Source organism: Amaranthus tricolor, chromosome 7 (genome assembly GCF_026212465.1).
Source record: "Amaranthus tricolor cultivar Red isolate AtriRed21 chromosome 7, ASM2621246v1, whole genome shotgun sequence".
NCBI classification, from domain to species: domain Eukaryota; kingdom Viridiplantae; phylum Streptophyta; class Magnoliopsida; order Caryophyllales; family Amaranthaceae; genus Amaranthus; species Amaranthus tricolor.
In genome coordinates this window covers 21419734-21435473 of record NC_080053.1, presented here as the reverse complement: position 1 = coordinate 21435473, position 15740 = coordinate 21419734, and the positions used below count along the sequence as shown (strand labels likewise).

The 15740-nt window shown below is 32.3% G+C and overlaps 1 protein-coding gene and 1 long non-coding RNA gene across 2 annotated transcripts; both read right to left on the bottom strand.

Annotated features, from left to right (window-relative positions):
• Nucleotides 1-11218: 11218 nt before the first annotated feature.
• On the bottom strand, nucleotides 11219-14566 carry LOC130817348 (uncharacterized). The gene is made up of 3 exons (XR_009043770.1): nucleotides 14227-14566; nucleotides 12817-12890; nucleotides 11219-12402 (listed from the first exon to the last, which is right to left on the bottom strand). It is a non-coding gene; the product is annotated as an uncharacterized LOC130817348 (long non-coding RNA).
• Nucleotides 14567-15067: 501 nt separating this feature from the next.
• Nucleotides 15068-15420, bottom strand: LOC130818624 (uncharacterized). The gene is made up of 2 exons (XM_057684787.1): nucleotides 15271-15420; nucleotides 15068-15229 (listed from the first exon to the last, which is right to left on the bottom strand). Exons 1-2 carry the CDS (start codon nucleotides 15418-15420, stop codon nucleotides 15068-15070), a joined length of 312 nt encoding a protein of 103 aa, XP_057540770.1.
• Nucleotides 15421-15740: the final 320 nt, after the last annotated feature.

The following is a 15740-nucleotide window of genomic DNA, read 5'->3' as shown; positions in this document are numbered from 1 at the left end:
AAACAAACTATATTTGAGCTACTTTATGCGCAAAAGTTCCGAAAATGCTTAAAAACCCTCAAAATCGCAACTTGACACGTAATTTCGAGCATATGACTATGATTTTCAATTATAACCACTTCACAAAAATAATATATACCAAATAGTGTTGTGTGTCACATTTCGTGCAAAACAAACCAAGATTGAGCTACTTTATGCGCAAAAGTGGCAAAAACGCTTAAAAACCTATAAAATCGCAACTTAACACGTAATTTCTGGCATATTACTATGATTTTTAATTCTAACCAATTCAACAAAATAATAATATACCAAATTGTGTTGTGTGCCAAGTTTCGTGCAAAACAAACCAAGTTTGAAGCTACTTTATGCGCAAAAGTTTCGAAAATGCTTAAAAACCCTTAAAACCGGAACTTAACACGTAATTTCTAACATATGACTATGATTTTGAATTTAACCACTTCAACACAATAATATATACCCAAATAGTGTAGTGTGCCAAGTTTCGTGCAAAACAAACCAAGTTTGAGCTACTTTATGCGCAAAAGTTTCGAAAATGCTTAAAAACCCTTAAAATCGGAACTTACACACGTAATTTCTAACTTATGACTATGATTTTGAATCTAACCCACTTCAACACAATAATATATACCAAATAGTGTTGTGTGGCCAAGTTTCGTGCAAAACAAACCAAGTTTGAGCTACTTTATGCGCAAAAGTTCCGAAAATGCTTAAAAACCCTCAAAATCGTAACTTGACACGTAATTTCTAGCATATGACCAATGATTTTCAATTCTAACCAATTCAACAAAATAATATATACCAAATAGTGTTGTGTGTCACGTTTCGTGCAAAACAAACCATGATTGAGCTATTTTATGCGCAAAAGTGGCAAAAATGCTTAAAAACCTATAAAATCGCAACTTAACACGTAATTTCTAGCATATGACTATGATTTTCAATTCTAACCACTTTAACACAATAATATATTCCAAAAAGTGTTGTGTGCCAAGTTCGTGCAAAACAAACCATGTTTGAGCTAGTTTTATAGGGCAAAATTGCTAAAAACGCTTAAAAACCCATAAAATCGCAACTTAACACGTAATTTCTAGCATATGACTATGATTTTCAATTCTAACCACTTCAACACAATAATATATACCAAATAGTGTTATGTGCCAAGTTTCGTGCAAAACAAACCAAGTTTGAGCTACTTTATGCGCAAAAGTGCCAAAAACGCTTAAAAACCCTATAAAATCGCTACTTAACACATAATTTCTGGCATATGACTATGATATTAAATTCTAACCAATTCAACAAAATATATATACCAAATAGTGTTCTGTGCCATGTTTCGTGCAAAACAAACCAAGTTTGAGCTGCTTTATGCGCAAAAGGGGCAAAAACGCTTAGAAACCCTTAAAATCGCAACTTAACACGTAATTTCTAACATATGACTATGATTTTCAATTCTAACCACTTCAACACAACAATTATACCAAATCGTGTTCTGTGCCAAGTTTCGTGCAAAACAAACCAAGTTTGAGCTACTTATATCAAATAGTGTTGTGTGCCACGTTTCGTGCAAAACAAATAAAATTTGTGCTACTTTATGCGCAAAAGGGACAAAAACGCTTAGAAACCCTTAAAATCGCAACTTAACACGTAATTTATAGCATATTACTATGATTTGCAATTCTAAACACTTCAACACATAATTTCTTGAATATGACTGTAATTTTCAATTCTAACCACTTCTACACATTGATATATACCAAATAGTGTTGTGTGTGAAGTTTCGTGCAAAACAAACCAAGTTTGAGCTACTTTGTGCGTAAAAGTGCCCAAAAACGTATAAAAACCCTTAAAATCGCAACTTAACACGTAATTTGTTGCATATGACTATAATTTCCAATTCTAACCACTTCAACACAATATATATTACTGAATAATGTTGTGTGCCACGTTTCGTGCAAAACAAACCAAGTTTGAGCTACTTTATGCGTAAAAGTGCCAATAACACTTAAAAACCCTTAAAATCGCAACTTAACACGTAAATTCTAGCATATGACAATGATTTTCAATTCTAACCACTTCAACACAATAATATATATGAAAAAGTGTTGTGTGCTAAGTTTAGTGCAAAACAAACCAAGTTTGAGCTACTTTATGAGCAAAAGTGCAAAAAACACTTAAAAAGCCTTAAAATCGAAACTTAACACGAAATTTGTAGCATATGACTATGATTTTCAATTATAACCACTTTAACACATCAATATATACCAAGTAGTGTTGTGTGCCAAGTTTCGTGCAAAACAAACAATGTTTGAGCTACTTTATGCGCAAAAGTGCCAAAAACACTTAAAAACCCATTAAATCGCAACTTAAACATGTAATTTCTAGCATATGACTATGATTTTCAACTCTAACCACTTTAACACAATAATATATACCAAAAGGTGTTGTGTGCCAAGTTTCGTGCAAAACAAACTATATTTGAGCTACTTTATGCGCAAAAGTTCCGAAAATGCTTAAAAAACCCTCAAAATCGCAACTTGACACGTAATTTCGAGCATATGACTATGATTTTCAATTATAACCACTTCAACAAAATAATATATACCAAATAGTGTTGTGTGTCACATTTCGTGCAAAACAAACCAAGATTGAGCTACTTTATGCGCAAAAGTGGCAAAAACGCTTAAAAACCTATAAAATCGCAACTTAACCACGTAATTTCTGGCATATTACTATGATTTTTATTTCTAACCAATTCAACAAAATAATATATACCAAATTGTGTTGTGTGCCAAGTTTCGTGCAAAACAAACCAAGTTTGAGCTACTTTATGCGCAAAAGTTTCCGAAAATGCTTAAAACCCTTAAAACCGGAACTTAACACGTAATTTCTAACATATGACTATGATTTTGAATCTAACCACTTCAACACAATAATATATACCAAATAGTGTTGTGTGCCAATTTTTGTGCAAAAAAAACCAAGTTTGAGCTTCTTTATATGCAAAAAGTTCCGAAAATGATTAAAAACCCTCAAAATCGCAACTTGACACGTAATTTCTAGCATATGACTATGATTTTCAATTGTAACCACTTCAACAAAATAATATATACCAAATAGTGTTGTGTGTCACGTTTCGTGCAAAACAAACCAAGATTGAGCTACTTTATGCGCAAAAGTGGCAAAAACGCTTAAAAACTTATAAAATCGCAACTTAACACGTAATTTCTAACATATGACTATGATTTTCAATTCTAACCACTTCAACACAATAATATATACCAAAAAGTGTTGTGTGCCAAGTTTCATGCAAAACAAACCAAGTTTGAGCTAGTTTATAGGCAAAAGTGCTAAAAACGCTTAAAAACCCATAAAATCGCAACTTAACACGTAATTTCTAGCATATGACTATGATTTTCAATTCTAACCACTTCAACACAATAATATATACCAAATACTGTTCTGTGCCAAGTTTCGTGCAAAACAAACCAAGTTTGAGCTACTTTATGCGCAAAAGTGCCTAAAACGCTTAAAAACCTATAAAATCGCTACTTAACACGTAATTTCTGGCATATGACTATGATATTAAATTCTAACCAATTCAAAAAAATAATATATACCAAATAGTGTTGTGTGCCATGTTTCGTGCAAAACAAACCAAGTTTGAGCTACTTTATGCGCAAAAGGGGCAAAAACGCTTAGAAACCCTTAAAATCGCAACTTAACACGTAATTTCTAATATATGACTATGATTTTCAATTCTAACCACTTCAACACAATAATATATACCAAATAGTGTTGTGTGCCAAGTTTCGTGCAAAACAAACCAAGTTTGAGCTAATTAATGAGCAAAAGTGCCAAGAACGCTGTAAAAGCTTTAAAATCGCAACTTAACACGTAATTTCTAGCATATGACTATATTTTCAATTCTAACCACTTCAATACAATAATATATACCAAATAGTTTTGTGTGCCACGTTTCGTGCAAAATAAACCAAGCTTGAACTACTTTATGCGCAAAAGTGCCAAAAACGCTTAAAAAAACCCTAATATTGCAACTTAACACGTAATTTCTTGCATATGACTACGATTTTCAATTCTAATCCCTTCAACAAAATAATATATACCAAAAAGTGTTGTGTGCCAAGTTTCGTGCAAAACAAACCACGTTTGAGTTTCTTTATGCGCTAAAGTGTCAAAAACACTTAAAAACCCTTAAAATCGCAATGTAACACGTAATATCTAGCATATGACTATGATTTTCAATTCTAACCACTTCAACACAATAATATATACCAAAAAGTGTTGTGTGCCAAGTTTCGTGCAAAACAAACCAAGTTTGAGCTACTTTATGCGCAAAACTGCTTATAAACCCTTAAAATCGCAACTTAACACGTAATTTCTAGCATATGAATTTTTCAATTCAAAAAACTTCAACACAATAATATATACTAATAATGTTGTGTGCCATGTTTCGTGCAAAACAAACCAAGTTTGAGCTACTTTATGAGCAAGAGTGCAAAAAACGCTAAAAAACCCTTAAAATCGCAACTTAACATGTAATTTATAGCATATGACTATGATTTTCAATTCTAACCACTTCAACACAATAATATATACCAAATAGTGTTGTGTGCCAAGTTTCGTGCAAAACAAACCATGTTTGAGCTAGTTTATGCGCAAAAGTGCTAAAAACGCTTAAAAACCCATAAAATCGCGACTTAACACGTAATTTCTATCATATGACTATGATTTTCAATTCTAACCACTTCAACACAATAATATGTACCAAATAGTGTTCTGTGCCAAGTTTCGTACAAAACAAACCACGTTTGAGCTACTTTATGCGCAAAAGTGCGAAAAAGCGCATAAAAACCTATAAAATCGCAACTTAACACGTATTTCTGGCATATGACTATGATTTTGAATTCTAACCAATTCAACAAAATAACAAATACCGAATAGTATTTGGTGCCAAGTTTTGTGCAAAACAAACAAAGTTTGAGCTACTTTATGAGCAAAAGTTTCGAAAATGCTTAAAAACCCTTAAAATCGCAACTTAACACGTAATTTCAAACATATGACTATGATTTTCAATTCTAACCACTTCAACACAATAATATATACCAAATAGTGTTCTGTGCCAAGTTTCGTGCAAAACAAACCAAGTTTGAGCTACTTTATGCGCAAAAGTGCGAAAAAGCGCATAAAAACCTATAAAATCGCAACATAACACGTATTTCTGGCATATGACTATGATTTTGAATTCTAACCAATTCAACAAAATAACATATACCGAATGTATTTCGTGCCAAGTTTCGTGCAAAACAAACCAAGTTATATTACTTTATGCGCAAAAGGGGCAAAAACGCTTAAAAACATTTAAAATCGCAACTTAACACGTAATTTCTAACATATTACTATAATTTTATATTCTAGTCACTTCAACACAATAATATATACCAAAAAGTGTTGTGTGCCAAGTTTCGTGCAAAACAAACCCAGTTTGAGCTACTTTATAGGCAAAATTGCTAAAAACGCTTAAAAACCCATAAAAACCATTACTTAACACGTAATTTCTAGCATATGACTATGATTTTGAATTCTAACCACTTCAACACAATAATATATACCAAATAGTGTTCTGTCCCAACTTTCGTGCAAAACAAACCAAGTTTGAGCTACTTTATGCGCAAAAGTGCCAAAAAACGCTAAAAACCTATAAAATCGCTACTTAACACGTAATTTCTGGCATATGACTATGATATTTAATTCTAACCAATTCAACAAAATAATATATACCAAATAGTGTTGTGTGCCATGTTTCGTGCAAAACAAACCAAGTTTGAGCTACTTTATGCGCAAAAGGGGCAAAAACGCTTAGAAACCCTTAAAATCGCAACTTAACACGTAATTTCTAATATATGACTATGATTTTCAATTCTAACCACTTCAACACAATAATATATACCAAATAGTGTTTGTGTGCCAAGTTTCGTGCAAAACAAACCAAGTTTGAGCTAATTAATGAGCAAAAGTGCCAAGAACGCTGTAAAACCTTTAAAATCGCAACTTAACACGTAATTTCTAAGATATGACTATATTTTCAATTCTAGCCACTTCAATACAATAATATATACCAAATAGTTGTGTGTGCCACGTTTCGTGCAAAATAAACCAAGCTTGAACTACTTTATGCGCAAAAGTGCCAAAAACGTTTAAAAAACCCTTAATATTGCAACTTAACACGTAATTTCTTGTATATGACTACGATTTTCAATTCTAATCCCTTCAACAAAATAATATATACCAAAAAGTGTTGTGTGCCAAGTTTCGTGCAAAGCAAACCACGTTTGAGTTTCTTTATGCGCTAAAGTGTCAAAAACACTTAAAAACCCTTAAAATCGCAATGTAACACGTAATATCTAGCATATGACTATGATTTTAAATTCTAACCACTTCAACACAATACTATATACCAAAAAGTGTTGTGTGCCAAGTTTCGTGCAAAACAAACCAAGTTTGAGCTACTTTATGCGCAAAACTGCTTATAAACCCTTAAAATCGCAACTTAACACGTAATTTCTAGCATATGACTTTTTCAATTCAAAAAACTTCAACACAATAATATATACTAAATAATGTTGTGTGCCATGTTTCGTGCAAAACAAACCAAGTTGAGCTACTTTATGAGCAAGAGTGCAAAAAAACGCTAAAAAAACCCTTAAAATCGCAACATAACATGTAATTTATAGCATATGACTATGATTTTCAATTCTAACCACTTCAACACAATAATATATACCAAATAGTGTTGTGTGCCATGTTTCGTGCAAAACAAACCAAGTTTGAGCTACTTTATGAGCAAAAGTGCAAAAAACGCTTAAAAACCCTTAAAATCAAAGCTTAACACGTAAATTGTAGCGTATCACAATTGATTTTCAATTATAACCACTTCAACACAATAATATATACCAAATAGTGTTGTGTGCCAAGTTTCGTGCAAAACAAACCATGTTTGAGCTAGTTTATGCGCAAAAGTGCTAAAAACGCTTAAAAACCCATAAAATCGCGACTTAACAAGTAATTTCTAACATATGACTATGATTTTCAATTCTAACCACTTCAACACAATAATATGTACCAAATAGTGTTCTGTGCCAAGTTTCGTACAAAACAAACCACGTTTGAGCTACTTTATGCGCAAAAGTGCGAAAAAGCGCATAAAAACCTATAAAATCGCAACTTAACACGTATTTCTGGCATATAACTATGATTTTGAATTCTAACCAATTCAACAAAATAAAAAATACCGAATAGTATTTGGTGCCAAGTTTTCGTGCAAAACAAACAAAGTTTGAGCTACTTTATGCGCAAAAGTTTCGAAAATGCTTTAAAAACCTTAAAATCGCAACTTAACACGTAATTTCTAACATATGACTATGATTTTCAATTCTAACCACTTCAACACAATAATATATACCAAATAGTGTTCTGTGCCAAGTTTCGTGCAAAACAAACCAAGTTTGAGCTACTTTATGCGCAAAAGTGCGAAAAAGCGCATAAAAACCTATAAAATCGCAACATAACACGTATTTCTGGCATATGACTATGATTTTGAATTCTAAACCAATTCAACAAAATAACATATACCGAATAGTATTTGGTGCCAAGTTTCGTGCAAAACAAACCAAGTTTGAGCTACTTTATGCGCAAAAGAGGCAAAAACGCTTAAAAACCCTTAAAAGCGCAACTTAACACGTAATTTCTAACATATTACTATAATTTTATATTCTAAACACTTCAACACAATAATATATACCAAAAAGTTTTGTGTGCCAAGTTTCGTGCAAAACAAACCCAGTTTGAGCTACTTTATAGGCAAAATTGCTAAAAACGCTTAAAAACCCATAAAACCATTACTTAACACGTAATTTCTAGAATATGACTATGATTTTGAATTCTAACCACTTCAACACAATAATATATACCAAATAGTGTTGTGTAACAAGTTTCGTGCAAAACAAACCAAGTTTGAGCTAGTTTATGCGCAAAAGTGCTAAAAACGCTTAAAAACCCATAAATCGCGACCTAACACGTAATTTCTAGCATATGACTATGACTTTCAATTCTAACCACTTCAACACAATAATATGTACCAAATAGTGTTCTGTGCCAAGTTTCGTGCAAAACAAACCACGTTTGAGCTACTTTATGCGCAAAAGTGCCAAAAACGCTTAAAAACCTATAAAATCGCTACTTAACACGTAATTTCTGGCATGTTACTATGATTTTTAATTCTAACCAATTCAACAAAATAATATATACCAAATAGTGTTGTGTGCCAAGTTTCGTGCAAAATAAACCAAGTTTGAGCTACTTTATGCACAAAAGTTTCGAAAATGCTTAAAAACCCTTAAAATCGCAACTTAACACAAAATTTCTAGCATATTACTATGATTTTCAATTCTAAACACTTCAACACAATAATATATACCAAAAAGTGTTATGTGCCATGTTTCGTGCAAAACAAACCAAGTTTGAGCTACTATATAGGCAAAAGTGCTAAAAACGCTTAAAAACCCATAAAACCGCTACTTAACACTTAATTTCTAGCATATGACTATGATTTTCAATTCTAACCACTTCAACACAATAATATATACCAAATAGTGTTCTGTGCCAAGTTTCGTGCAAAACAAACCAAGTTGAGATACTTTATGCGCAAAAGTGCCAAAACGCTTAAAAACCTATAAAATTGCTACTTAACACGTAATTTCTGGCATATTACTATGATTTTCAATTCTAACCAATTCAACAAAATAATATATACCAAATAGTGTTGTGTGCCAAGTTTCGTGCAAAACAAACCAAGTTTGAGCTACTTTATGCGCAAAAGTTTCGAAAATGCTTAAAAACCCTTAAAATCGGAACTTAACATGTAATTTCTAATATATGATTATGATTTTTAATTCTAACCACTTCAACACAATAATATATACCAAATAGTGTTCTGTGCCAAGTTTCGTGCAAAAAAAAACCGAGTTTGAGCTACTTTATGCGCAAAAGTGCGAAAAAGCGCATAAAAACCTATAAAATCGCAACTTAACACGTATTTCTTGCATATGACTATGATTTTGAATTCTAACCAATCAACAAAATAACATATACCAAATAGTATTTTGTGCCCATGTTTCGTGCAAAACAAAACCAAGTTTGAGCTACTTTATGCGCAAAAGGGGCAAAAACGTTTAAAAACCTTTAAAAAACGCAACTTAACACGTAATTTCTAGCATATTACTAGGATTTTCAATTCTAAACACTTCAACACAAAAATATATACCAAAACGTGTTGTGTGCCAAGTTTCGTGCAAAACAAACCAAATTTGAGCTTCTTTATAGGCAAAAGTGCTAAAAACGCTTAAAAACCCATAAAACCGCTACTTAACACGTAATTTCCTAGCATATGACTAAGATTTCCAAGTCTAACCACTTCAACACAATAATATATACCAAATAGTGTTTTGTGCCAAGTTTCGTGCAAAACAAATCAAGTTTGAGATACTTTATGCGCAAAAGTGCCAAAAACGCTTAAAAACTTATAAAATCGCATCTTAACAGTATTTCTGGCATATGACTATGATTTTGAATTCTAACCAATTCTAAAAAATAATATATACAAATAGTGTTGTGTGCCAAGTTTCGTGCAAAACAAACCAAGTTTGAGCTACTTTATGCGCAAAAGTGACAAAAATGCTTAGAAACCCTTAAAATCGCAACTTAACACGTAATTTCTAGCATATTACTATGATTTTCAATTCTAAATACTTCAACACAATAATATATACCAAAAAGTGTTGTGTGCCAAGTTTCGTGCAAAACAAACAAAGTTGAGCTAGTTATAGGCAAAAGTGCTAAAAATGCTTAAAAAACCCATAAAATCGAAACTTAACATGTAATGTTTAGTTTATGACTATGATTTTCAATTCTAACCACTTCAACAAAATAATATATACCAAATAGTGTTGTGTGCCAAGTTTCTTGCAAAACAAACCAAGTTTGAGCTACTTTATGCGCAAAAGTGTCAAAAACGCTTAAAAACCCACAAAATCGCAACTTAACACGTATTTTCAAACATATGACTATGATATTGAATTCTAACCAATTCAACAAAATAATATACCAAATAGTATTGTGTACCAAGTTTCGTGCAAAACAAACCAAGTTTGAGCTACTTTATGCGTAAAAGGGCTAAAAACACCTTGAAAACCCATAAAATCGCAAGTTAACACGTAATTTGTAGTATATAACTATCATTTTGAATTATAACCACTTCAACTCAATAATATATACCAATAAGTTTTATGAGCTACGTTTCGTGCAAAACAAAGCAAGTTTGAACTACCTTATGCGTAAAAGTGCCAAAAACGCTTAAAAACCAATAAAATCGCAACTTTACACGTTATTTTTAACATATGACTATGACTTTGAATTCTAACCACTTTAACAAAATAATATATATACCAAATAGTGTTGTGTGCCACGTTTCGTGCAAAACAAACAAAATTTTAGCTACTTTATGCGCAAAAGGGCCAAAAACGCTTAGAAACCATTAAAATCGCAACTTAACACGTAATTTATAGCATATTACTATCATTTTCAATTCTAAAAATTTAAACAAAATAATATATACCAAATAGTGTTGTGTGCCAAGTTTCGTGCAAAACAAACCAAGTTTGAGCTACTTTGTGCGTAAAAGTGCCAAAAACGCTTAAAAACCCTTAAAATCGTAACTTAACACATAATTTCTTGAATATGACTATAATTTTCAATTCTAACCACTTCTACACAATAATATGTACCAAATAGTGTTGTGTGCCAAGTTTCGTGCAAAACAAACCAAGTTTGAGCTACTTTGTTCGTAAAAGTGCCGAAAACGCTTAAAAACCCTTAAAATCGCAACTTAACACGTAATTTTTTGCATATGACTATAAATTTCAATTCTAACCACTTCAACACAATAATATATACCAAAAAGTGTTTTGTGCCAAGTTTCGTGCAAAACAAACCAAGTTTGAGCTACTTTATAGGCAAAATTGCTAAAAACGCTTAAAAAACCCATAAAATCGATACTTAACACGTATTTCTAGCATATGACTATGATTTTGAATTCTAACCACTTCAACACAATAATATATACCAAATAGTGTTGTGTAACAAGTTTCGTGCAAAATAAACCAAGTTTGAGCTAGTTTATGCACAAAAGTTCTAAAAAACGCTTAAAAACCCATAAAATCGCGACTTAACACGTAATTTCTAGCATATGACTATGATTTTCAATTCTAACCACTTCAACACAATAATATGTAACCAAATAATGTTCTGTGCCAAGTTTCGTGCAAAACAAACCACGTTTGAGCTACTTTATGCGCAAAAGTGCCAAAAACGCTTAAAAACCTATAAAATCGCTACTTAACACATAATTTCTCTGGCATATTACTATGATTTTTAATTCTAAACAATTCAACAAAATAATATATACCAAATAGTGTTGTGTGCCAAGTTTCGTGCAAAACAAACCAAGTTTGAGCTACTTTATGCACAAAAGTTTCGAAAATGCTTAAAAACCCTTAAAATCGCAACTTAACACGTAATTTCTAACATTTCACTATGATTTTCAATTCTAACCACTTCAACACAATAATATATACCAAATAGTGTTCTGTGCCAAGTTTCGTGCAAAACAAACCAAGTTTGAGCTACTTTATGCGCAAAAGTGCGAAAAAGCGCATAAAAACCTATAAAATCGCAACTTAACACGTATTTCTGGCATATGACTATGATTTTGAATTCTAACCAATTCAACAAAATAACATATACCGAATAGTATTTTGTGCCAAGTTTCCTGCAAAACAAACCAAGTTTTACTTTATGCGCAAAAGGGGCAAAAACACTTAAAAACCCTTAAAATCGCAACTTAACACGTAATTTCTAGCATATTACTATGATTTTCAATTCTAAATACTTCAACACAATAATATATTGTAACAACCCGACTTACCGTTGACTAGGTAAACAGGGTTATCACTGGGTTCGTTTCCCAAGAAACTGAAATCACACTTCCAAAACTCGAGCAAAGGAATCACAAGCTCTTCAACGTGACTAATTCATCTAAATCCCAAAACCAACATCTAACTAAAACACAAGATAATCATACAATTCTCTACAAGTCCGATATAACCAGCACAGCCAAAACAAATTTACATTTATCCAAAATTCCTAATACAAATCTATAATTCCTAAGTACTCAACTCAATTAACATCCTTGGAAACTCTATTCACCTTCGCTAATCCATTATTCCCGACTGGTTCCAATCTGTAGACAAGCTAAAAGATGGAAACAACAAGGAATCAGATTAAACTGAGTGAGAAGCAACAATCCAAAACAATTAAACACAGCAATTCAAAATAATGGTTTTAAAAGCAACATCAGTTTCCTAGATCTATGTGCGCACAGGGAGTCTAGTTGAGAGGAACATCCATAGCTCTAAGGCTATGTCTCTCTCGGGTGAAGCTAGTCAATATCTCAATGACAATTCGCTTCAAAACAGGGAGTAGGGAACCATGTTCCTCAACTCCGTCAATGACCAGCCCCGCAAGCCCGATCCATTGACCATATCAATATCAGCATAATCATTCATAAACATTTATCACATTCATATAAATTTCACAAACTTTAAATAAACATTTTACAAATGGTAGCCTGGCCAGACCCCTTTTTAAGGGACTGTTACTACTCACCAAAAAGAACGCTTCAAGAGGCCAAGTCTGCTACCCCCGCGCTTATTAGAAGGGCTCTTCGATAATGTCGCTTCCTGAAGCATAACAAATATAGCATCACAACAACGCATACGATACTTCAGCTAGGTTCATTTAATTCATTACTACTCTTCCTAACAATGCATAGATCCAATAGCTATTCCAATATTTCGAATCATTTAAATCTCACATGTTCTATTCTAATATCCCGATTTTCCACCAAGATTTTATAACCACGACCTATAATTATCAATTTTTCTTCAAGATTAACGACGTCTATAACTTCCTTAGTTTCCTTTGTAATTCCAACTACTACAAAAAGATAGACATTTTAACTCATCATTACCAATACTTTTAAGAATCATATAATTAAATCAAGAGCCCCGATTATCCAATATTTCACTACATTCATATATTTCTCGACCTATATTTAACATTATTTATCCACAACCCCTTATTTTCCAATATGCACATTTAACCACAAAGATAAGTATTCTAATCTACAATCCACAAGTCCACAAGAATCTAATACCTCATCCGAGAATATTAAATTATTTACAATTAATCTTTACAACTATCCTTCAAACAATTACATAATCCCAACATTTCTTCAATCCAAACTAATCATCTCAAGATCCATCAAATCATACTCATCATCATATAACTTCCTAATAATACATTTTCCATGAATTTTCCAATTAAACACCAATATATTCATTCAAACTTAACATTGAAAATCCTCAAAGAATCACATAATACCTTCAAAAATATCAAATTGTAGATACTTTACCCATAACTCTTGTTTTAGCATTTCTAATCATCATATAACAGTAAAACTTTGATCTTTAATTCACTATTTACATCTTATTAAACTGGAAGTAAACATTATAACCACAATCGCTATTGCTCATAAAGAATTAATAATCCATCTAAAATATTCAATCATCTAACAATTAGCTCTTGACGAGTATCCACAATCAAAATGATTAATCTCAACTTCACCTAAATCTATCAATCAACATAATACCCATAACAAGTTCTCAAATCAACTAATATATCATCTAAGAGCATCACTTTACTCAATTACTTGTCATCATCATCGTCAAAACCATCTTGAACCAACTAGCATTTACATGAGAAATTCATTAACCTAACCAAAATCAGGACATCATCATCATCATTAGCCATAAATTCCTACTTCCTAAAAATAATTATCCAATATCTCATATCCAACTAATAATCCCAATCAACATAACTCATCCAATTAGTTTATATAAATTCAAGATTCAATAAAATTTAGCGTTTCACACATGATTAATAAATTATTCAATTAAAAGTACATGAATCAGAGTATACCCATCAAGAAAACAGAGAAGAGCTTAAGACAACTACCTTCTGTTCAGCTACCAGAAACAAGGAGGAAAACGGACTTAATGCTTGATTCACGGTTTGAATTGGATGTTTAATCACAAGATTGAAGCTCACTCCTTCTCCCCTAACTCGCAGAAATCAGAGACAAGGAGAAAGGATTTCGATGCTACTTTGATTTCACACAGCCTTTCGAAATTCAGAGGAAGAAGAACCCAATTTCTCGAAAATCAAAGACAAGGGACGGCGAGATGAGAGCATGGGTTTTGAAGGTCTTGAGGATGAAAAGAAGGGTTTGAAAATGATGATGAATAGTGACGGAATGAGAAGGAAGGGAAGTGGGGAAAGGAATGTCGGTTTAGGAGAAGGGGACGGGAAGGGAAATGGAAATTGGGGAAAATGGGTTTCTGATTTTTGGGTATTAATTTTAGTTAGTTTTTATTTTTTTTATTTTTATTTATTTGTTTTTATGTCATCATTATAGTTATTATTATTATTATTATTATTACTTAACCCACTTGATTCATTATAATTTTCTAATTAGTTTAAAGCCCAAAATGATTTTATTTATTTTAAATTTCCCTAATGTCACATTCTACCCAACTTAAGAAAAACTTCGTCCTCGAAGTTGAACTAAGCATATACTCAAATATCCAGCTAACATACATATCGTAAATCTATGTTGATCAAGTTCTCATACTTGTGCCCTATAAGAATCTACATTTAGCGACTAACCATGTTAGCCATTCAGACTTACTAAAACTATTCTGAATCCAAAAATCCTACCCAACTTAGAATAAAGTTCGTCCTCGAACTTAACTCTCTAGGAGATGCAAAAGCTATAAAGCGATAAACATAGAAATGCCTAAGCAAACAACCAGGAATAATCGCGTCTCATGGCATCTACTGCCTCCCACATGGCTTCTTCGGTAACATGATAAGACCATAGCACCTTCACAAGCGCTACACTACCTCGACGAGTATCACGCGTCTTCCTATCTAGGATCTGAACGGGGGTCTCCTCGTACTGCAAGGTATTATCCAGGGTCAACTGTTCGGTCGAAGAACGTGTGAGTCATCTCTAATGTATTGTCTCAGCTGGGATACGCAAAACACGTCATGCACTCGGTCAAAAGATGCTGGTAACGCAAGACGATAAACTACCTCACCTAGGTTGATATCATGCACCACTTGCCAATAAAAACCTAATAAATTCATAAGTAACTTGTCCCATATAGAAGCCAAAGTATAGTTTATTATAACCTCAATTAAACATTTATTTGCATTCTTCATCTAAATATCCTCAATTGAATTATCGACTGAGTAACTAGACCATAATCCTTATAAGCTTTAACTCAAACATAAATTCTTATCATAACTGCTAAGCACGACTCTTCAATAATAACAACTCAAGTATTGACTATTTTCACATATACCCACTAAGATCATCTATGAGGTGTTCACAATTTTACCAACTACTGTCTCAATCAAATAACCTATAATCTTTATAACCCAACATCTTAAACTTTAAATGCCAT

Coding starts and splice junctions, on each gene's coding strand:
- LOC130818624 (XM_057684787.1), bottom strand. CDS start 15,420: ATGAATTTATTAGGTTTTTATTGGCAAGTGGTGCATGATATCAACCTA. Junction 15,230..15,270: donor ACATTAGAGATGACTCACAC/GTTCTTCGACCG, acceptor AATACCTTGCAG/TACGAGGAGACCCCCGTTCA.